Raw genomic sequence first — 23612 nt, forward strand, 5'->3', positions numbered from 1 at the left:
TTCTGCTTTGGTGGCCTGGGGTTCACCAGTTCAGATCCTGGGTGCAGACCTATGCACTGCTTGGCACGCCACGCCATGTATGCGTCCCACATATAAAGTAGAGGAAGATGGGCATGGATGTGAGCTCAGGGCCAGTCTTCCTCAGCAAAAAGAGGAGGATTGGTGGCAGATGTTAGCTCAGGGCTAATCTTCCTCAAAAAAAAAAAAAAAAGAAAAACATTACTATCAGAATGGTATACAAACCTGTAGGATGGGAAATCCTTGTAAATGATATTAATGCTGTAGGACGAGACATTGAGTGAGATAAATGCAGTTTTACATTTCTCAGAGGACAACCCAAGACGGACTTTTTGTTAGGGTAACAAAGAAAAATGAATCCCTGAAAGCAACTGTAGAAGACAGAAGGAAACCACAGTAATAGTTGAATATCAAAGAAAAAAATGATAAGCTAAAATAGGTTGTGTTTGTGAGCATAGCAAGTAAAAATAGTTCCTATACAAGATAGTTGAGAATTCCCTGAACTAAAGCAGATGAAGGACATGTTTTAAGTCTGGGGCCCTTTTACTTCCTTCTTCCAGTCTGTGGGTTATAAAGGCAGATCAGTTGAAAAGAAAACTGAATTGGGTTTCCTCTCCTGTCTTTTACATATCAGGAAGAAAGAAAAAAGCATTTGCTATTATGCATGCAGTTCTCAGAATCTCACTAGAGGGTGGTGTTGGTTGTAAAACCAGAGGTTACTAATTACAGGACATTCATTGCTGGGCTGCATTTATATTTAAAGAAAAGGTAAAGTACAGCCTTTTCAGTCTTCCCTAAAAGTTGGTAAATGTCAAGTCTGAACAACAACCCCCCCCCCCCCCACGGCCCCCCACCCCGCCAAGGGCCTCTTCCAGTTCTGGCTGCTTGCAGGCCCCGAGGAGCCAGATAAAGTAGTGAAGAGATTACTGGAGGAGTTAAGTGGCAGATTCTAATTTCAGCTCCTATGCTACCTACCAGACAAGAAACTAATGCTCCCTGGGCTTTCATCTTATCTGTAAAATTAAAGCGCTGCCCTAGATGATCCCTAAATCTCCTTGTATCTCTCAAATTCTGAGATTTTAACAAATTCTGGGCCTAAAAGCTGAAGAATTTCTCATGTTCTTGGCCAAAGGAAAACATAACATATCTGTTAAATTATCAATAATTAGGTGCCCGCCCCATGGCATAGTGGTTAAGTTCGCGGGCTCAGCTTCAGCGGCTTGGGGTTCACAGTACCTGATCCTGGGCGCAGACCTATGCACTGCTCATCAAGCCACGCTGTGGTGGCATCTCACATAAAATAGAGGAAGAATTGCCACAGATGTTAGCTCAGAGACAATCTTCCTCAAGCAAAAAGACAATGATTGGCAACAGATGTTAGCTCAGGGCTATTCTTCCTCACACACACACACACACACACAAATTATTAATAATTAAAATATAATTTAACGTTATAAATGATATTTAATATAGATTCTAACATTAAAAACCCCTTTAAATTAAAATGTCAAGTCTTCTGTCCTTACCAGGGGAACTCAGAGCCATCATTTGCATCTATCTGAGCATTGTGGGGTTAATTTCAGTGACAATGCACATCATCCAAAGATGTGTTTCTTCTTGGTTGCTAGCTTGCTGGAAATGAGCAAAATATGTTTATACAGCATTATCTAGACAAAGGAGGTGGAACCATTTTCAAATAGGGATCTTTTAGGATAGAAACTAAATCCCTCACCTCACCTTGTATTTAGCCAACTTCCATCATATCTGTGGTTTGTTAGGAGTCAGCTCTCCAAAGGGATACAGTGGGTTCAGTTTCCTATTACCGTCACCTGTTTTATCTGATTTCCTTTCCTTGTCATATTTATTCACATTGCAGAGTGAACTGAAGATCTTTTCATGGAACCTAAAGCAAGTTATTCAGTTCCAGGGTTCCAGTAAACCCTGCTTTATCTCTGCATGGACTTAACTTCTAAGGGTTGGCGTGAGAGCCTGCAATTAACCCCCGATGGAGCAAAGCTGCACTCTGTCGCCTCAAACGCTTTGGTATTAATACTCAACACCCTCTTTCCTCGAAATTGCTTTTGCTTTGCAAGCTTTCCTTCCCCCACCCCTGGATTTTGTTGCATCTTCAGGCTCATTTCGAACATCTAAACTTCCCAAAATATACACGGAGAGCCTGCGGGTGCGCACACGCGCGCGCGCGCTCCCCACCTCGCTCGAGTACACGAGCCCGGCTGGGCCGGCTCCCAGTTACAGACCACATTCCATTCTTCGCGCTCGGGCACACCCCTCCTCAGTGGGGATTGGTCGGGCCGACCCCCGCTCGGCGAGGCGAGGCTCCTAAGAGGCCCAGACGCCTGCCAATCCCCACGGGCTGTCAAAACAAGTCTTCCCTCCCTGTCACAACAGAGCGGAGCGGAGGCCGCCGCCGCCGCACTTCCTGGGGCCGCTGCGCTGCAGTCCGCGGGCAGGTGGCGGGTGCGCCGGGCCGCGGCCGCGGTCGCCGGGCTCCGGCCCCTCTCCGGCCTTGCGCGTCCCGGCCTGGGCCCGACCAGGCGCCGGTGCCCTTTGTCTGGCGCAGAGCGGGCGTTTGCATCACACTTCGGACACCTCCCTCTCCTTTTCGCCTCTCCTTCTCCTTCCCGCTCACATCTCCTCTCCATCCCTGCCGCCATCCCCCCGCGGACTGGCGGTCTCCTGGACCAAAGCCGCGGACGTCTCTACCCGAGCGATGTCTCCTCTCCAGAAAGTTGCCTCCGCCGCCGCCGCCGGGCGGTGAAACAAAGTCTGGCGGGGCCACCTCCCAGTGCGTGAGCGCACCCTTGCCCAGTGGCCGGGCTCAGCTGCCGGGCGTGCCGTCTCCCTCCGGGGAGCCCGAAACGCGCCGGGCCATGGCCGAGGGCGCGGCCGGCAGGGAGGGTCCCGCGCCGGCCGACGCAGCCGGGGGCGAAGACGACCCTCGAGCGGGCCCGGACGCCGCCTCCGGGGACGGCGTGGCGGCGGCCCCTGGGGGCCGAGGGAGGGACCGTCGCAGCGGGGTCGCACTGCCCGGCGCTGCAGGGCCCCCGGCGGACAGCGAGGCCGGCCTCCTGGAGGCGGCGCGGGCGACCCCCCGGCGCAGCAGCATCATCAAGGTAAGGGAGGCCGCGCCGCCCCGGGGCGTGGGCGTGGGCGTGGGCGCTGGGTGGGTCGGGGGCCGGGGCAGGATGTACGGCGTCGGGAGGCATCGCAGGCTTGGCATTGTTTTCTCCCACCTCCTTCGTTACCAAACCTCCCTTCCTCATCCGGAGGTTCCCAGACTCAGCTCTTGGCCCCGAGAAGCAGAAGTGACTTTTTTTCCCTGACAGCGGAGGAAAAGTTCCGCTCTGCGACTTTGCGTTCTGATGGATGTTTTCCTCATTTTCTCTGAGAGCTTCATTAAACCTTTGATGAAAGGAGGAAGGGAGGACTCAGCATAAATCAGACCCACGGGGTGGTTGTACACCCCTCTCCTGTGAAAGGTTAGCTTTTCCCGCACAGTAGCGGAAATGCAGAGTTTACCCTCAAGTGAAAAAAAAAAAAACCCAAACCCAAAAACCGTCCAGACTTAAACGACCTCAAAATCCCAAGAAGCGTGAACTTTCTCGGCAGATAGGCAGAGTTTTCACTGGACCCTGTGGCAAAGTGAAAAGCGATAGTGGAGCCGTGAGTTTTTGTGCTGCAGAAAGCGCGACCCAAAAGCAGTCAGTCCCCTAAATGTAGTCTCGTGTCCCTGTGGTTACCACCGCATCCAGGGAAAACGCTTCCTGACCGCTCAACTACCGGCCAGGGTTTCCCTCCATCCATTTGGCAAGAAATTTATTAGGCTTGCCTCTCCCTTATCTCTTTCTGTTTTCCTTCCACTTGGGGCTTGTTTCCGGTTGAAGATTTCATCTTTCGGGTGCATGACTTCGGAGTAAGGTTTCCTGGAAGTCAGAACCCTCCCACAAGCTTTGGAAAAGGGCCTTTCAGCATAAATGCATGTGAATGATATGCATATGAGATTAAAATCGATTTTGGTAGAGCAGTCAGTATGAAACTACTTGTATATAAAAGAGAAGCCAAAGATGATAATGAAAGATGGACTTGGAACTTACTTGCTGTGCTAATACATTCAAAACCCTTGTTCAGGTTTAAGCTGTGTAACCACTGCAGAATGCATGTCTCTTTCTCAAGCTCTAAATTGGAGCTCCCTCCTCCAGTGTGGGTAGACTGCTCTCACAGTACATCTATCCAGCTCGCTCCAAGTATGGTCTAGGCTTTTCCCCAACACTGATACATGGAAGTTTAAAACCAACAGAGAGGGAGATTTCTATATTGAAAGAAGAGTGGGTGGTAATTGCAAATGACTTGTAGTAGTTTCTGTTATTTTGTGACTTTTAGATTATGTGAAAAGAAGTGTTCAATTCTGGGTGTGAATTTGGATAAAAAGCAAATGATCCTTTTTTTTCCCTTGTAACCCACAGGTCAGAAAGCCTATTGTTTAGAAACTTAAAAAAAAAAGGTCACAATTAGGAAACATATATTTTGGATTCTAAGATACTGATAACTACATGTGGTCCTCTGTGTGTGAAAACAGGCATCTCAAGAGAGTTTAAAATATACCATTATAAAAAGCAGTGGGCTCTGTAGTGTTGTTAAAAATAAAAGGAACGAGTGTAAGGAATATACAAATTCTTGCAGCTAAATCTGCAACTTTTAAATTGTACTATGTGCTAGTTTATATTCTCAGAAGAGTCCTTGCTGACTAATGGTGCTTGTTTTGAAGGTCTTTTTGTGACAAAAAAGGAGGGAGGCATCAGAGTATCAACTTGATCTTTTCCCTATTTAATAGTAAAATAAGTGTTTAATAAATGACCTTTAAAATTAAAGATGCTAGAAAATGAACTGAATTATTATTATTATTTTAAATTAGATTTTATTGGAAAAGTAATATATGCATATGATAAAAACAAATGTCGCAAAGGAGTATGAAAAGAAGACTCCTAGCCACTCCACACTCTTGTATACATAGTCTACTACCATAGCTGTTAACACTTTCTTGTGTATCCTTCCATAAATATTCCGTGTATATATATTCTTAAGTCTCTATACGTGTCTATAGTGAACTACTGATGCTCCTGATTTATATAATAAAATTTGGCTAGAGTTTTACAGGGCTCTTATCTTCAGATTTGCTCCAGACATTTTTGATGCCTAGAAGGTTGTTTAAGGTCATTGTGATAGGTCAATTAATCTTCAAGGATAACCTGGTAGGTCACAGTGGGCATCGGTCCTTGGGGTCTATTCCCAGAGGCCTTCATTCTCTTCTAGTGGGGAAGGAGGCAGGTGGTGGGCTCTCTTTCACTCCCTCTCAGAGATCAAGGACCTTTCTGTCTTAAATCTACTGCCCCATAGTTTGTTCACTTCAGCTTACTAAAAATGAGAGTTCCTAAAAAATGTCTAGATCATATAAGAAATATGTAGCACATGTTCTGTATTGAGAGAAAAATATGTTCTTCATAGTTTTGCCAAGAGTTCTTTTTATTTGGCGTAGAAATATACACAAAAAAGAAAGGCTTTAGTACATATTACATTAAGCAAACTATTAAATGCTGTTCCAAATAGCCTTACTACAGTAATAATTGATATTCATGATCATAACTCTGAGCCACTGAAAGATTATGAAGCATCAAATATGAAATTATTTTCAGCTCATTTTAGGGTATTGTTTCTATTCTAATTATTTGACTGCTAATTCTCTATTAACTTGAGTATTAGATAAATCAGAATAGTGTTTTCCTCTGTCATGCCAGAAAACAGACTCTCTCGTATATTAATAAAAGGAATGTTTTCAGTAAATTTGCCCTCACTAATTTGTGAAAACATGTGTTTAGTTAATTTCCTTCTCAGCTGATGAAAACAATGACAACATTTATCTTTACACATCTTCGGAAAGTCTTCTTTTTACTATGATTGTGTTTCTTCCCTTCTATGCCCAGTCCTAAATTTTAAAAAATTTAATGTGAAAATTAAACTAGGTTCTTTTTACTCTGACCATTTTTTCTCTATGTTTTTCTGTGATTGTTTTTGACAGCATTGACATTGATAAATGTTGCGCGTTTTTTGGTTAGTGCATTTTTGTATACCACAATATTGCAATAGACTCCATCTTAATTGCTTCTTGATGACTTGTGGTTTAAAATGACAAGTTAGTTACATGTGAGATTGGTACCATCTAACAAGTATGTACTATTGTACCTTTGAATATTTCTACTTAAGAAATTAGACCATTTATGTATCTGGTACTTGATATCAAACTTACATGTTTAAAATATTTAACATTTTAGATTCTAATTTATAGCTCTATAACTCTGTAATGTTCTGAAAATAGAAAGCGGTGTAGCTTAGTCCCTGTACTAGATGATGGGGATTGAGATACACATTTTTTTTTTTTTAAGATTGGCATTTGAGCTAACATCTGTTGCCAATTTTCTTCTTTTATTCTCTTCTCCCCAAGGCCCCCCAGTATATAGTTGTACAGTCTAGTTGTAGGTCCTTCTGATTGTGCTATGTGGGATGCTGCCACAGCATGGCTTGATGAGCTGTACTAGGTCCGCACCCAGGATCCAAACTGGCAAAGCCCTGGGCCACTGAAGTGGAGTGTGTGACCTTAACCACTTGGCCATGGGGCCAGCCCTGCACATGTTTTTAAAATAGCAGTTGTGTTTTCTTCCATTATATGTAACATATGAAGGATTCAATTTTTTTCCATTTCCTTTTGATTCTACTTAAGTATGAATTCTCTAGAAGAAATTATCACATGGATCTCATGCACACAGGTGTGTGGGATGAAGACAGGAGTTGGGAGTGAGGTGCTGAGACCTGCGCCGAGGCAGCTAACATAATGGTTTTCGGGTTATGTATGTCCTGTCTTGTTATTTTTGTGTCATGGCCTTTGTCATTCTGTCCTGTTCATTGTGGGGCTGGCTGGCACAGTGGGTTTCTGAACCACAATCTCAAAGATGTGCTTTGGGTACCTGTTGACCCAAATCAAAATTATGGCTCTCCTCAGAGGGGCCAGGGGAATTTTATTCACTTTTATGAAGTGCTGCTTACTATGAATCAGGTACTAAACTAGAAGTTTCCATACATTATATCTCTTAATCCTCATAGCAAACCCTCTGAAGTAGACAAGGGAGGCACAAAGACCTACCGATTCAGCGTGGGGTCAGGATTCATACCTGTGTCTACTTGACTCCAGGACTTGTGCTCGTATGCTGATTCTCAGGTACAGGACGCCCACAGTCCGTGAATGCTTTCTAGGTTAGAAACAACACGAACATAGAAGAGAGGGGCGGAAGAGTCTGAATCGTGGGCCCCAAGGCTTCTGGGGTGAACTCCTCCCTGCTCCTCCCCAATTCAGAACACCTGGAGGTGGGTGACTCTAGCAAGGGATTGCAAACTTTCCTATCTGTCGTCATTTTGTGAGGCCTGCACTGTTTTTGAAAAGGCAGAGCAATTTGGCAGATGTTCTGCTTGTTGTCAGTATATGGAGAGCACATCTGTTGTTTTACGCTGGGCCCTCTTCTCCCATGCCCTGCAGACGGTTGAGTTTGTGAAGGGTTGTATTCTCTTTTAGATGGATATATAGAGGAAAGTACCTGGGGGATGGGAATATGTATTATTCTAGGGGAGTGATGGAATAGATGATGTTCAGTTGCAGCTCTGAAAGTATTTTTTTATAGAGACAGTTATGATTGAAAAATAACAATTTTAGGCACATTATAAGTTAAATAGGCTTCCTTAGATTGGCCTGGGAATTAATCAGCATTTATAGACTTTTCCTTTGCCTGTTGAAATATGTGTTAAAAGTTTCAAATAACCAACTTATGGGTGACTTTTGGAAAAACAACCTGATTGTACTACAGAGCTGGCCAGCCTTTATTATAAAGGGGTGCTGTGAGCATGCCGTGGTGGCTTCAGTTGGGGGGTGCTCCTTCTAAGGTATGACTCAGCTGTATTAATAGCATTAAACTTCTTGGGTGGATATGTTTTGTTTTCCCAGTAACTACAGTCAGTGTTTACTTTCTTTGAAATTGTCATAGAAACATGGTCACATTTCACCTTAGAAGTGGTTACTTCTCATTGTAGTGCCTTTCTGATGTGATTTCTTATAGCATCTCTCAAGAGAATTAGGAATAGAATTTAAAGAGGCCTGTCGTATTTTGATGAAAGATTTTAGAAGTGCCTGTTGATTACGGTTTGCTACTACTACCAGAATTTACACTATTTGTTTTCCTTCTTGGAAAATATATTAAGGTTCAAAAAGTTTAAGTTACATAGCCATTGAGGGGTTAAATGTACATTGCAATTAAGACCAAATGGTTGTTTTCCCAGCCTTTCTCTTTTTACATTAGAGATAGGTAATTAAATTTTGTGCAGTAAAATGTCAAATGAACATATATTGCCAAATCACACCTCCGGCACAGCAGGGTGTTATGAAAAGACATCAGGAGACAGCCGATTTTTTCTTCGGTGCTACTGAACAAACAGTCCATTAATGCTTCTAGGTAATGCTGAGCAACTGGTCAGGCTGCAGGCAGGGAGTAACTCCAGTTAAGAACTGCAACCATCTTCCCCGTTCCCCCAGGGACTTCTGTTCAACTTTAATAATTGTGGACATTAAACACAATTCCATTTTCAGGAGCAATGTTCAAACTGAGACATGTATAAGTTTGTACATTAAAAAAATTATCCAGCTTAAAATGACTAAACTGAATTAAGAGGCAAGAGTAAAGTCACTTTCTGAGTTTCCTCTTGGGATCTCAGCACCAGTAAATGAAACATTGGTTTTTTGATGGAGAGAGAGAATAATCTGATTGTACTTTCAATCTAAATCTAAGGTAATAAATCAGTAAACCTTACTCCAGTGAAAACTGTCAGTTCTGCAAAATCTCGTATTTTGATATGTTTTGATAATGTAAAGAAGGTTTATTTGTAGTTTTATCGAATCTGATTTGTCTCTTTATCCCAGTTCATCTCTGTATCCCAGTTCCTGTAATAGGATACAATAGACAGAATTTACTGTAATTAATGAGTATGCTAAAGTGATGATAGCAGTTAGGAACATATGGTCAACTTCTATAGCAACAACATTTTGTCTTCTTTTGAGTCTTGGCGGATGTATCGTGTATTTCAGTTAACATTTGATGGCAACAAATAGTATGACAAAGAATTGGAATAGTCCCTTAGATTTAAAATTAGATTGGATTTGTAGTTTTATTTTGTAAGACCTTACGTGGATGTGTTTAAGAGAGACATAATCTAGGTTATTTTCAACAGTACTGTTTGAACTCACCTCACTAATAATTAGTCTAGCATTACTTTGAGAAAAGTAGGATTGTACATGGTGAGCCAAAGAGAATCATTATTTATATTATCATCACTCCAGGAAGAGGAAAGTCAAGTTAATTTTGAAAACAATTCAGTCCATCCAAAACAAAACAACACAACTAAACTATTTTAGTAAGTGTACTTAGTTTCCAAAGATTTCTTCCTTTGTATTTGTAAATTTATGGAAGTGTGTAGCTGTTACAGGCAAGGATATTGTGTTTTCCTTAACCATACAACTTTGTATTCAAAAGTTTAAAATATCTTTGAAAGATAATATCTGCTTTGTTAATTCTTTCATGCTGACCTGTTCAAGAGCCTTTAAAAGATGCCCAGTCTTGCGGCTGGCCCTGTTGCTGAGTGGTTAAAGTTCCACACGCTTGGCTTCTGTGGCCCAGGGTTGGCTGGCCCGGATCCCTGGCGCGGACCTGCTCCACTTGTTGGCCATGCCCTGGAGGCATCCCACGTACAAAGTAGAGGAAGACTGGCACAGATGTTAGCTCAGGGCTAATCTTTCTCAAGCGGAAAAAAAGAGGAAGATTGGCAACATATGTTAACTCAGGGCTAGTCTGGACGAAGCACAGGCGGTAGGTGTAAGTAGGCAAACATATTATGGTATGGTACAATGAAATGGGTAGAAATGATGGTGAGATTGTTTTCAGAACACCTTTCCTGTGAGCTGTTGAGGGAGATAAATGCACGAGGAAGGCAAAAAGAGACAGAGGACACTTTACTGTTAGCGGGGACCAGATTACAAGGCAGAACTCTAGAAGGCTGGTGATAACTTTGTAGGTGCTTTTCCCTAAGGCCCAAGTGACTTCAAACCGAAGCAGACCAAGTAGCCTGTGTTCTTAAAGCCCCCACCCCACATCCCGGATCTGACAGCTGGGGATGAGGGTGGGCTGCTCAGGAGCACACTCTCTGGGGTGGAGAGTGAAGGGTCAGCAGGGGGAGAATGCGTTTCCCCTCCAAGCTGCCCTTGGCTCAGGCTGGGCTAGGGTCTGGCTCCAGAAAAGGGCAGCTGGGTGGGAAGAGTGAGTGCAAACTGCCCTGCTCTGTTCCCCCTCGAGTCAGCCCATTGTTGGGTTGAGGAGAGAGAGGAGACCATGCTATGTGCACTCTGACCTTCGTCTCCTCACCTGCATGAAATATAGCCCATCAATGTCTTTGAACTTGCACTTTCTTAATCATTTATCATGACTAATTTTTGGAACAGGGAGTAGGGGTGGGGTAGCGGGGAGGGAGTCTGTGCTCCCCCTAGAGGCTGACATACAAGATGCAAAGATATCTTCAGCCTTTGGTGAACTCTTGTTGAAATATTTTGGAATGATTGATTCCGTGCTATAATTAAATATTATGTATTTATAAATGCTATTAATAATTAAATAGCTTTCTTTTTATGTTTAATCTAATAGATAAACACACAGTAAACATCTTGAAGAGGTTTTCCTATTGAGAAATTTTCCTCATAATAAAAGCGAGTGCTTATATAGTTTGCATTATGTGTCTAGCATTGTTCTAAGCACTTCATGTGTGTTAACTCAGTCAGTCCTCACAATAACATATAACTATATGAGGTGAGTATTTTTTATTATTATCTTCATTTTTACAGGTGGAGAAATGTTAAGTGACGTGCCAAGATCACATAGCTAGTAAATGGCAGAGCCAGGAAATGGACCCAAATAGTCTAGTTCTAGATGTTGTTTTCAATCTTTATGGTATACGTTCTCTTAAATCATGTTAACTTAAACCTTAGCTATTGCGGATGAAATAGCAGACATTTTATGGTTACCTTAAAAACTAAGTTTAGCTGACAAATCAAAAAGAAATGATTCTGAAAACAGTTTTGGGAAACTTGCTTAAGGATCATTTGAGTATGTATTTTTAGTTTCATAACCTTTCCTGTAAAATACCCATGACTTTACATTATCTCATACTCCACTTTCCCTTGAGAGGAGTGGAACTCTTGTTAGTATATTTTTACTCTTTGACCAGAATTAGCATCTTTACCATGAAGCAAGAGTTTATGATCCAACTTTGGTATAAATGACATAGGCTATGGATTTTTGTCTTCTAGCAACAATAAATCAAGAAGGAGTATCCGAGTTTCTAATCCAAGAATGTTGCAATTTTGTTAAGTGGTGGTGGATATGACGTTGTATGATTGAAATTTCCTTCCAAATACACTTGAGGTGGATATAGTTCCTCACACATAGGAGAAGCTTGGTAAATATTTGTGGGATTCCATTAAACTGAAAGTCTCTCTAATCATTTAATTCCTTTTTTTGGTAGAAATTACAAGATCAATATGTGGGAAATTCAAATATATGATTATGTCATGAAATTGTGCTTGTGGCTGCTTTATTGTGTTAAAGGTAATGAGTCCCTTATGCTGTGTAGTGATACAGTATGGTGGCCAAATGGTACCCAGAGGTTTGTCCCCATCACTTGGAGACTGGCCAGGTGTTAAAGGCACAGTCAGCTTTCTTGTTGAAACACTCACATGTCAGCTGTAGTTATCTATCTGCGGTTATGTTAAATTATTGAAGGGTTATTGGACTTTGGCCTTTAGTTTCTTTCTCTCTCTCTCTTTTTTTCTATTGCAGCATTTGTACAATAAGATATTGGGTAAAATTCTCTTAAAGTGGGTTTTTGTTTTGGAAAAAAAAATAAGGCTTTCCTCAAACATCTGAAACTTTAAAGGAAATATTTTTCCTAACACTTTCTCATGTTCAGTTAGCATGAGATCAAGCTAGTTTTGTGAAAAATGCAGTGGTATGTGTGTGTGTGTGTGTGTGTGTGTGTATGTACACACACTTGTTGCTAGACACATTGGAAGTGAGAAGCCTCAACAGCAGGTGACCTTTTGATCCCCAGCTTTCTTACAGCTGGGATGATGGTCTTTATCCAAAGACATGTTTGTCACAGAAGTAGCTGCATGGGCTGTGAGAAGCACATTCAGAAGTGTTAGTAGTTAAACTTGACCGGAAGTTGAGATTTCTGGGGTTTGGGGAGAAGAGAAAGAGAAGGATCAAGGTGTGATTGAGGGGAATGGAGTCAGATGGGACCATATTTATAAGTGGACAGGGTAAATGGCTCGACAAATGTCTCTTTACCTGGATCATTCTGCCAGAAGTTATATATTTGGGATTTCAATTTTTTGGATTCCGATGGCTTTTTGGTTCTTCTGGAGAGCCTTTTAACTAATTAATACCTCACACCTTAACACACCTAGCAGTAGTTGCTGGGCACAAAGCCCTTTGAATCTAGAGATTCCTGGGAAGGATGTAGGAAGGATTGGTCTGGGTTGTTGGTGGGAATGCTTGGCATTAAAGATAAACTTTGTCTATTTTGCTGTTTTGCTACCCCTAGCCCTGGTAAAGTCCAAGGAAATTCTTCATAGTTGCACCCTGAGCATGACAGGTTCTCCAATATAGAGAAATGGCTTCTGACAAATAAATCATCATAGAAGTTGGTGTAACAGGATGGAAGTAGTTGTGAGTGCTGGAATTAACCATCACAGCTTAAAAACAAAAGGTCTAAGATTCCACACATTCAGGGGACTGTGAGCTGTTGTGTTCAGCCACCACCCCCAGTCTTATGGAGAGGCAGCCTTCACTACTCCTCTTGCCCACCCTTCCTCCCCAGGCTAAATAAGGGGAGGACTGGGAGGGAGGAGGTAACCTTGGAGGGAGGTTATGCTTCCTGAAGAGAGCCTGTTCCTTCCACTTTCCTCATTGGGGGAAAAAGTGCTCAATACCCTTTCTGAGATTGAGAAAGAAAGGACTCAAGAGAATGTGTGATGGTGATGGCATCCAAAAGACTGCCTCTCTACCAAGTATCCCTATAAGTTGGGACTGATGCTAATCTCTTTTCTGGAAGGTACTGAGTTACTGGACCATCAGAGCCCCTAATGCTATCCTGGGTGTGGAGGACACTATAGAAGATGGCCAGGCCTCTTGCTGGTGCCCCACCCGAAAAGGCCATTTGGGCAGAGGGATTCTATTAACAAAATGCTGAGACAAGGATTGGGAGGAAGAGGTCACTTTTCAAGCCAGATCTCTAACACCAGGGTGATGAATATGCAGGGAAGAAAGGCACCGTGGAGAACCAGCAGCTCCACAGAGGGTCACCATTTGGATGCCTGCCTCATATGGTAGAGACAACCAATGGCCAATTCAGTGTTAACCTGAGGAACAGAAAATACCAACCCAATGGAGCCTGCAGCATCCCTATGGGGCCATCTCTGGGGAAACCTTGGCCTCTCCTATCTTTCCTCCAGCCCAACCCTAGAAGGGAAGTCCTGGGAGGAAGAGGAAGGGAGAAGTGGTCCCAGGCACTGTAACCACCATTCTAACTTGCTTTGGGGGTTATAGGGTAGAGAAGAGCACCTTGAACTGAATATGAGATTGAAATCTTAAAATGAACAAGACTAAGTTTTTAAGGACTTGAAAGAACCCTTCTAATAACTGAAAGAGACAGAAACATTATGGAATCTGAGTAAGCTATTGGTAATAAGTAGAGTACCCGGGGCAAAGGGATCTGAAATGGCATAGTTTGGAGGCAGCAGTTGTGGGAAAAATAAAACTCACATGTTTATAGTTCAGCAACTTGAGACTGCTTAATTATCCAATTACATTATTATAGAATTGGAGAATTTAGAGGTCATTCTCTAATTTTACCCCTTCATTTACTAAGCTTGGCTGTTACCATCTCTCCCATTCTTCCAGGGAGCCATTAGAGAGATTGTTTATGATGCCAAAGATAGGTAATGGAGGGTTCTTTAGAGATTTCATGGTATAGAATAATCACGGGCACTAACATTGCCCAGATTGTACATTATCTTTCATTCTTATAACAGCCTGGCAAGACATAGCTATCATTATTATTTCAACCTTACAGATGAGGAAGCCAGGCTCTGAGAGGTGCGGAAACTGCTTCCGGGTCTCACAGCTATTAAGTGTGTGTGTGTTTAGTAGGGTGGTGGAAGGGCAGAATTTTCCTCCCTATTTTCTTTTATCCACCAAACCAACAATACCCCAAATTTCAAAAAAACAGTGATTTAAGAACATGTTGATCTGGTTGGAATTGGGCCAGACAGAAAGCAAAGTTAAGGTGGTTCAATCTTGCATTTTTCTACAATAAAAGCAACCACCATTTATTGAGCCAACACATATACCTCATTTCATTTAAGTTGACTTCAGAGGGATCTAAGAAACAGCAATATATCTGATGTGATTGTTTTGGCACGCCTCCTAGATCGGAGGTTTGGGTTTCTTACTTTTCAAAACCTGCATTTTAGAAACCCTAAATATTAATTTCCTATTGCTGCTGTAACAAGTTACCACAGACTTAGTGGCTTCAAACAACACAAATTTATTATCTTACGGTTCCGGAGGTTTGAAGTCTGCAATGCGTCTCACTTGGTTAAAATCAAGGTATTGGCAGGGCTGTGTTCCTTTTTGAAGGTTCTAGGGGGAAATCCATTCTCTTAACCCTTTCAGCTTCTAGAATCTGTCTGCATTCTTTGGATCATGCCCCTTCAGCCTTCAAAGCCAGCAATGGCCAGTGGAGTCTTTTGCATATCACACCATCTTAACTTTCATTTTCTGCCCTTCCCCATTCTAACTCTTCTCCCTCTTCCAATTTAAACATCCTTGTGATTACGTTGGGCTCACCCAGATAGTCCAAGATAATCTTCCCAGTTTAAAGTCAGTTGATTAGCGATCTTAATTCTATCTGTAATCTTAATGCCTCTTTGTCGTAGAACCTAACATACTCCATATTCAAAAGTTGTGGGGAATAGGACATATAAATTTGGGGAGGTCATTATTCTATCACATCCTAGTTTCACAACTAGGTCGTTGTTATAATGATTATTTTTTCCAATTCTAGATAAATTTTATTAGATTCTTTAAATAAAAATATAATTTGTTAACAAATATGAAGAGTCCACTGGGTTAAGATTTAGGATTTTGATAGTAGTTAAAAAAATTAGTTTATGGATTTTAGGAACATTTCATTTATAACTGCTGCTGCAATTTTACGTAATATACTTTTTATACTTTAATATGTAGAACATTAATAGAATATTGAACTGAAGGAACTTTTAGAGTTTACCTCCTAATAGTTGCATCTGCCTCTTTACGTTTTGGAAACTGAGACTTACTTCCTCAAATCATTAAGCAAATTACTGACTTCCTCAAATTATTAAGCAAATTGGTGGAGAACTGGTACCAGCGTCTTACAACTTTTTATGACCTCATAAGGTTTAAAAAGAAGGGGATTCAGATTTCTGGATTTTATTCTTACTGTATCTTTCACAAGAAATGAAGGACAATTTTCATACTTAGAACATTCACATGTGTTTGACTTGACTCTGAGTAGAATGTACCTCTGAAAACTTTCCAGGAAAATTGATTCAACTGATATCTATGTTTGGGCATATGTCCATTTCTATCCTCGCTATTAAAAGTGTAAAACTTCATAAATCATAATTGGAGAAAGGGATGATGTTCCAGACAGAGGAAGATTTTCTGTGGTTAAAGGTGTAGGTAGTTTTGTTTGGAATGAGTCTTTATTTTTTTCCTTAAGACATATTTTGATGAGTCCTGGTGGCTAGTGTTTAAAATCAACTATTTATTTTACCCCCTTTCAACTTTACTGAATAAGTTTCATTAGAAGAATCATATTGTAGAAGGTACTCCTAACACCCATACGTGAAACACATTTACCTGGGCCTCAGTCATTATCCTGTTTCTGTCCATACCGTCACGTATTGCTTGGTGACGGGGATACATTCTGAGAAATGTATTGTTAGGCATTTTCATTGTTGTGTGACATCATAATGAAGGGGAACAATATTTGCTACCCTAAAATGTATTTCTTTATTTTCAAAAAAAATTTTTAGTTTTTACAAATCCTCACTTATTTATTTACTTTTTAATAAGTTTAAATCCTTGAAGACTACAGCATCACACGGATTCTGTATCCAAAGGCCTTAGCAGGAAGGTTGCTTCAGAATTTGGTACAAAGCATGCTACTGTTTCCATGAGCAGGAATTACCTTTCCCCAGGCTGCTCTGGTTTTGTTAGGTTTGCCGCCAGGAGTCACTGTGCTGTTCTTTGCTTTGTACACATAAGCACATCTCTTGCCTAGATGGAATTCAGTTTCACCTCGAGCATAAACGCCTTCAATTGTAAGAAGGGCTGTGTGCTCCCTTTGCTTCTGGAGACCCCTCTTATGGCCAGCAAAAATGGCCTTGGACCACAGACTTCCAGAAATACTTATCATTTTAGAAGTCCTGTCTCCAGCAGGCGTCCACAGCCTCCAAGATGGTGGAAAGAGCAAAGTGTATCTTTTTAATATGAGATTACTTTAGACTGATGATTTTTAAGAAAGAAAAGACTCAAAGTTTTTCTTGTTATCTCTCCCTTGACTGCCTAAAAGAATTTAGATTAAAAAACCTATCTCAGGAAGTGAGCTATCACCTTAGTTTAACATGAACTAGGTAGTAAACAGGGAGGAACCTAGAAAAGCCTGTTTTTGGGGCTCCCCTCTGTGTTCTTCTGTTTCTGTGTGACCAAACACTTGTTTTCTGAATGTTTTCTCCTTTTCACCTACCTGTGAATTGCCTTCCTTACCTTTGAAATCCCTGACTTGCTCTACCCCAACATCTTCTTTTGTCTTTAGCTGAGGTTGATATTTAAGGTGAGGGCTTTCACAATTTTGGCTAGTGACTTGATTTTCCTAGGTTTCTCCCATGTATACGTGTTGTTAAACTTCTGTTTGTTTTTCTCCTGTTAATCTGTCTCATGTCAATTTAATTCTTAGACTAGCCAGAAGGACCTAGAAGGGTAGAGGAAAATCTCTTCCTCCCCTACAATACTGACACAAACCTAGATGGTATAGCCTACCGTACGCCTAGGCTATATGGTACTAATCTTATGGGACGACTGTCATATGTGTGTTTGGTCATTGACTGAAATGTCATTATGTGGCACATGACTCTATTGTCAGTGTAAGGGGGTTTCCAGCCTGTGTGAAAATGTAAGATGTGAAAATAAGAATGAAGCCCACAGTTTCCTCAGTGCTGCATGTATTAAAGGGTAATTTGCATGCAAGCTCACATTATAGAGAACCAGTTGCTCTCTGGTTTCATGGATAATAAGACCAGCTTATGGAATGTTTTCCATTGCATAAAGCCTATTAAAAGCCAGAAGAGAAAAACAGTACTCTCCACTGACATTGGGATCAACTGAGAATGTAGTGGTTTTAGTGGCATTACATAACATAAAAAAAGTTGGAATCATAATTTTAAAAATTCCTAGATGTAGATAATAGGTATTTACTTAAATAATATGAAAACTCTGCAAAGGATATTTTTGTCATACTGGGCTCCTTTAAGAAAAGTCTGGAGAAAGCCAAACTGTGATTTAAGTCCTTTAACAACTATTCCTAGTATTATCTTTTAAAATTTGCTTTTTTACAAAGTACGAAAACATTGCTCTGAGGCTTTTTACGGACATAAAACCTTAGCTTCGTGTTTATCTGATTTTGTCTTAAGTCTTTACGAACTTTTATTCATGGTTTCAATTTTGATTTTTAGTTTTTACAGCTGAAAATGGCTAAAGCATTTTGAAGATCAAGTAAGTGACTAAGGTAGATTATTTGTGTTATTCCAATAAGGATCTTGGTGCTATGACCCTTGAGGAACTCTCTTTGTAGTTTTCTTCAAGTACTCTTTTTCCTTTATCACTTGAGTCTTTTTCTTTATAAACTATTCTGTTTCCAGATTTCAGGAAGTATTCTGTTCATGATTGTACCCGGTATCAACCACCATTTAGGTGGTTGGTTTGATCTACATTAGAATTTAAAATTTCACTATAAAAATGTTTATTAAAGGTGGAATTTACCTGAGAATATTTATACACAAATCTCTGAGGCTTTGAAATAAAGGAGTTCACTCTCCATATTTAGAAACACTTGTATTTGTTAGGAAGCTAAGTTGCTCTAACAAAGATCTCAATATATAGTGGCTTAAACAAGATACAAGTTTATTTCTCTAATAAATAACATTCCACCAGTAGGCAGGTTATTCTGAATCAGGTAAGTGGCTCTGCTCCAAAAGTAAGATGTTGTCTTGTCCCTTTGATTAAACTGGCCCACCATCACCACATCCTCCTTCTAGCCCATAAAAAGGGGGAAAAGGAAAGTGGAGGGCAAGTAGCTTTCTTTTAAGGAAGTAACCTGTAAGTTGCGCATATTACTTCTACACATATCCTATTGGCCTGTTAGTCATGTGGCCATACCCAATTGCAAAAGGCTAGGAAATGTAGTCTCTATCTAGGTGGCCACCTACTCAGCTTAAAGTTTAGGAGATTCTTGTTAGTAAAATGAAGAAAAGGAAACTAGAAGTGTTTGTTAAGGTTCAAAGAATTAGTCATGGAATATATTCCTAACTTGGAGAAGGAATCAAAGTGGTGTGATATGAGGGAGTTAAACATTATGTTTTGAGTTTACATTGTTTTATCTGGTTAGGACAACTGACAAGAACATGGCTCATGTGCTACTAGGCCTGTTTCAATACCTGTATGAACCAGTTAACTTCAAAGTTATGTCTCACAGACATGGCCTGCACTTTTTATCCTTTATCCTGACTCGCAAAAGCGTACCGTATGTGAAACATGGAGAAATCCCCCAAAGAACAATACAGGACGTTTTGAGTAACTACTGCGTGCAACACACTGTGGGAAAGACTCTGATGGACTGTCTTAGGTGAGCCTCTGGAGGTTGTCGGGTGCAGGTAACCACTCGGGAGCAGGAGTCCCTGGGACGTGTGGGTTTTGGTCTCCATTAGCAGGGAGTCCCTCTCTCACAAGGGAGCCAATTCCATTTTCAGGCTGCTTTTGTTGTTTGAAAACATTGTTATGTTGAGTCCAAGTCAAATTGTTCTCCAATACATTTTCTAGTCAGTTTAATTTCTACCTTCAGGGTCTAGAAAGATTAGTTTAAGTCCGCACGTGACAGTTCTTGACATGTTTGAAGGGAGTTACGCGGATGTCTCCTCCCACACTCCCACCACGACAATAACCCTGGATATTTATTGAGTGCTTACCATGTTTCCATGTTCTAAGCACTTTAGATGTATTAACTCACATAATTCTCACTGGGCTTATGAAGTAGGGACTGTCTACTCCATTTCATATAGATGAAGAAATTGAGGCACAGATAGGTTAAATAACTTGCCCAGATTCACACAGCAAGTGAGTGGCATGTTCTAATTTGTCAATGTTTCATTTAAAATGTTGTCCCTAGACCATAACACTGGTTGCTATACCAGATGCGCTATGGTCCCCTGTAGGGCACTGTTTTACCTCCCTTTCTCTGGATGCTATATTTCTATAAATATAAATCATCAGGAGAATTTTACTTGTGGGGAAAAAAACCATATTCCATTGACAGCAGTTCAGTAAGTTGTCTTTATATTAAAGAGGCTATGTTCCTGAATTTGAGATGATATGATGGGTTGACTGAATGCAGGCTTGATATGGCAGCTGCATTCAATTTAATATAATCTGTAAAGCCATTGCACTTTTCTTAAATAGGAAAGTAATTAGTAAAAAAAAGAAGTTAAGAAAGATTTTTATTAATACCTGTGTGAAACAATGGAGGTAAATCAGGGATTAGGAGAAAGGCTAGAAGCTTCTAGAATTAGGTGCTATGTCCAGGAGGTGCCTGCCATTATCACACTGCCCTTAAAGGGTGGGCCCTAGTATGGGACTACCAGTATTGCAGTCCTGATTCTCTTTCTTTTAGCTCTGTGACATCAGGCAGGTTCCTTAATCTATTTGACTCTCAACGTCATCATTGTAGCAGAACCTACATCATAGGGTAGTTGGGAGGACTAAATGAAAGACTTAATGTGGAGTGGTTAGTTAGGTAGTTGATACTGGTAGATAGTCAATATATGTTGGTTATTATGTGGAAATAGACAAGATAAAATCTGAGCTGGTTTTGAGGTAAGAATAGTCAGGACTTTGCAGAGATATAAAGGAATCAATACTTAAAAATAATTCTTAAGATTTTGATCGTGAAGGGCTTTGAATAGAGTGGTACCTTTTGAGTCATGGAGCAAAGCCTGTCTTGTGGCTGCCGGGTATGACCTGACTGGGGTTGAGGTGGTCACTCTTCTGAAGTGATGGGGACTCCAGTGCCTCTGCTCATGGTCTTTGGAGTTGTAGAGCTTGGTCATAATTGGTTTTTCTCTGATTTCTTGCAGCATTACAAAGAAAAATGTGCAGAAACTTTTATTTTAGTTGATATAGTCAGTAGTTATTAAAAAAAAATCTTCCTATCCCTCCCAAAAGAGTTCTGTAGACCATCCAGCAGTATTTGTAATTGTGACCCTACTTGCTCCTTCTTGAAAAACAGTTGTACAATTTTTGCCGTAGGGTCGTTTGTTCAGAGATGAGTTTCAACTTCCTCAAATCATAGAGTAAACGTATGAACTATAAATGAATTTAGTTCAGCAAATGATTTTTAAGTACTTAACTGCATTTGACACTGTTCAGGTTGATTGTTTCATGTTGATTGAAATTTTAGGAAAAACCCCCTAACTCCTACCCTGGCACTAACTCAGGCTTAAGGGACACCTAAAACTTGGTAAAGGCCTCTATTAGAAATAGCTTCCTCATTAATTTAGTTGAACTGATTTCACCTTACAATTCAACTGAACCTTTCCTTTTTATTTAACAAAAGATCTCTTCCAGCTAATTACTTCAGACTCTTTTTTTCTCCTGGAATTATTCTCATTTTGGGAAAGTTTGGGAATATGTACAAGATGTGAATGAAAACTTGACTATTAAAAAAATCATGTCTGACTCAGACTCAGGTTTTCTGCATGTTTAAATTTCTTTTTTCCTTGTTAGGTTGTAAATTCTTTCAAAGCAAGACCTCTTTCAAACTGTTTGGTTTGTGGTCCTTGGATGGGACCACAAAAAGATAGAGTATAATGTGCTGTAAAGATGGGGGCCTTAAATAAATAATGACCAATCTTAAAATAAATCTTTAAAATTAAGGAAAGGAGTGAACCATAAAATTGGCAGCTATTACTCAATTTATTATGAGTAATAGTATGGTTAAGGGGCAACATTGTCTGTTTTTTTCTGCAACCTTTTTAATCAAGGCTACTGAGAATCTGAGAGGCCTCCTCCTGGGCTCCTGTCTTAGGTGTTGCCTCCTGCTAGGTTCTGATGGGTGAGGTGCTAGTCAGTGGGTGGAAGAGACTACAAAGGATGCAACATTTTCTGCCTCTTTATGTTCATTAGATTTAAACACAGCTTCCTTTATTAAGGCATTCAGAAAAAATTGGAATTTTGGCTGGAATTCTTGTGCAAAACAATCATGGATTCACTCTGAAAGGTTGTCATGAGAACTAGAAATAGTGTTTTGCTGAATGACACTGGGCCCAATCCCAGCAACCCCTAGTATTCTCTCAGCTTATCAACTATAGATAATCTTGATTTTGACAAGAAGGAATTAAGTTAGAAACTATGCTATAATCACTGGGAAATTACAGTGTCCTTTGTTTATTCTTCGTTAGAATCATTTTACCAACTCTGAAGAGAGGGACCACGTTTTAGACTTTTCTTGTGTCCTCTATAGCTCCTACTAAGTGTTAGGCACATGCTTGATTTATTTCTCTCCCCAAATTGAACCAAGATGACTTCTTCTCTTCCATATTCCTGAAAGGATCCTTGACCTTAGTTAACATGGTCTGTCATCACTAGGTTCACTTTACTTAAGAGGAACTTAAATATTTAGGGGATAGCTTGGGCGGGGAAGAGGATACAGACTGAAGAATTCCATCTTGGATCCTGGAATCTTGGCTTTGCTACTTACTAGATGTGTGATCATGAGCAAGTTTTAAAATTTTTCTGAGCCTCAGTTTCTTCATTGGTAAAATGGGAATTACGCCTGTCCCTCAAGTTTGCTGTAAGGCCCGGAAGTGAGGAATACAACATATTTATATAAATATATTTAAGATATATTTTAGGCTGTTCCTAAAAAAATGAAGACTTGACAATCCACTTAACTAGCAGCTCCTCAAATAAAAATACTGCCCATTGGCCGGTATGCAAAGTCTGTAAGTCTACGCAAATCTTTATGACATGGTCTATATACGTTCCGAGCAGCTGCGGCCAGTACTTCCTTCTGAATGGCTTTTCACCCAACCTCATGACAGCGGTGAACTAGTGTTATAAGAAGCAGTCCTACTAGCTGCCACCATCTCTTAATCAAACCGCGTATGACATTCATTCAGTTACATTATCCTTCAGTTGTCTTAAGATGCCTTGCCTGCAATAGTTTGTGAATGTGTGTGAATATGGGCCATATCTGGCATCTGAGCCCTGTCATTTACCCACACTTCATTCTGTGAGTTACAACTAAAATGAAAACAATGTTAACTCTTTAGGTAATTATATATTAAGGAATTTCTTAGTTATGATAGATTTTGACTCTTTCATTCAAATATTGAAAATTGAATTGATTATAATAATATATATGTCAGGGTGGGGAAAGATGTGGCCTTGTGTCTCATTATTCGATGTTGTACATTATTAAATCTTTAAATATATGCTTAATATTTCTTCTGTGGAGCCAAGGTCATTGAAATTTGACTCTATTAACAGCCTTTTTGGTAAGGCTTATCAATTTCTTTTCACACTATAATACATTTGGCAAGGTTACTTTTACCTTTTTTTTTTTGAGGAAGATTAACCCTGAGCTAACATCTGCCGCTGCCAATCCTCCTCTTTTTGCTGAGGAAGATTGACCCTGAGCTAACATTCTTGCCCATCTTTCTTTACTTTGTATGTGGGTGGGATGCCTGCCACAGCATGGGTTGCTAAGCGGGGCATATGTCCGCACCCGGGATCCAAACTTGCGAACCCTGGGCCACCAAAGCGGAATGTGTGAACTCAACTGCTGCACCACTGGGCCGGCCCCATGGCAAAGTTACTTTTACTGATTGATTCATTCATTTGTCTGTTATTGATGCTTCTAATATTTGCGACAAGACCATACTTTGTAATATAGAAATTCAAAGATGAGGCAGACATACTTTATAGCCAATGTATTAAAACTATAGAAATGAGGTGCTGTAAAAGAGGTATAGATTGGACCTAGGTGCTTAAAAATGC

The 23612-nt window shown here is 40.6% G+C and overlaps 1 protein-coding gene and 1 pseudogene across 2 annotated transcripts in view; one reads left to right on the forward strand and one right to left on the reverse strand.

Moving 5' to 3' along the window:
• Positions 1–2418: 2418 nt before the first annotated feature.
• The window catches only part of PLCL1 (phospholipase C like 1 (inactive)), a 310272-nt gene continuing 289078 nt past the window's right edge, over positions 2419–23612 (forward strand). The window contains exon 1 of one of the 2 annotated variants that reach the window (XM_070241466.1): positions 2419–3152. In XM_070241466.1, the coding sequence (XP_070097567.1) occupies positions 2910–3152 (243 nt within the window). In that variant the 5' untranslated portion in view covers positions 2419–2909. The remainder of the gene's footprint in view (positions 3153–23612) is intronic. The other variant, XM_023622295.2, reaches the window with a different exon arrangement.
• On the reverse strand, positions 16360–16701 carry LOC106781907 (large ribosomal subunit protein eL33 pseudogene; annotated as a pseudogene).

This window comes from Equus caballus, chromosome 18 (genome assembly GCF_041296265.1).
Source record: "Equus caballus isolate H_3958 breed thoroughbred chromosome 18, TB-T2T, whole genome shotgun sequence".
Taxonomy (NCBI): Eukaryota; Metazoa; Chordata; class Mammalia; order Perissodactyla; family Equidae; genus Equus; species Equus caballus.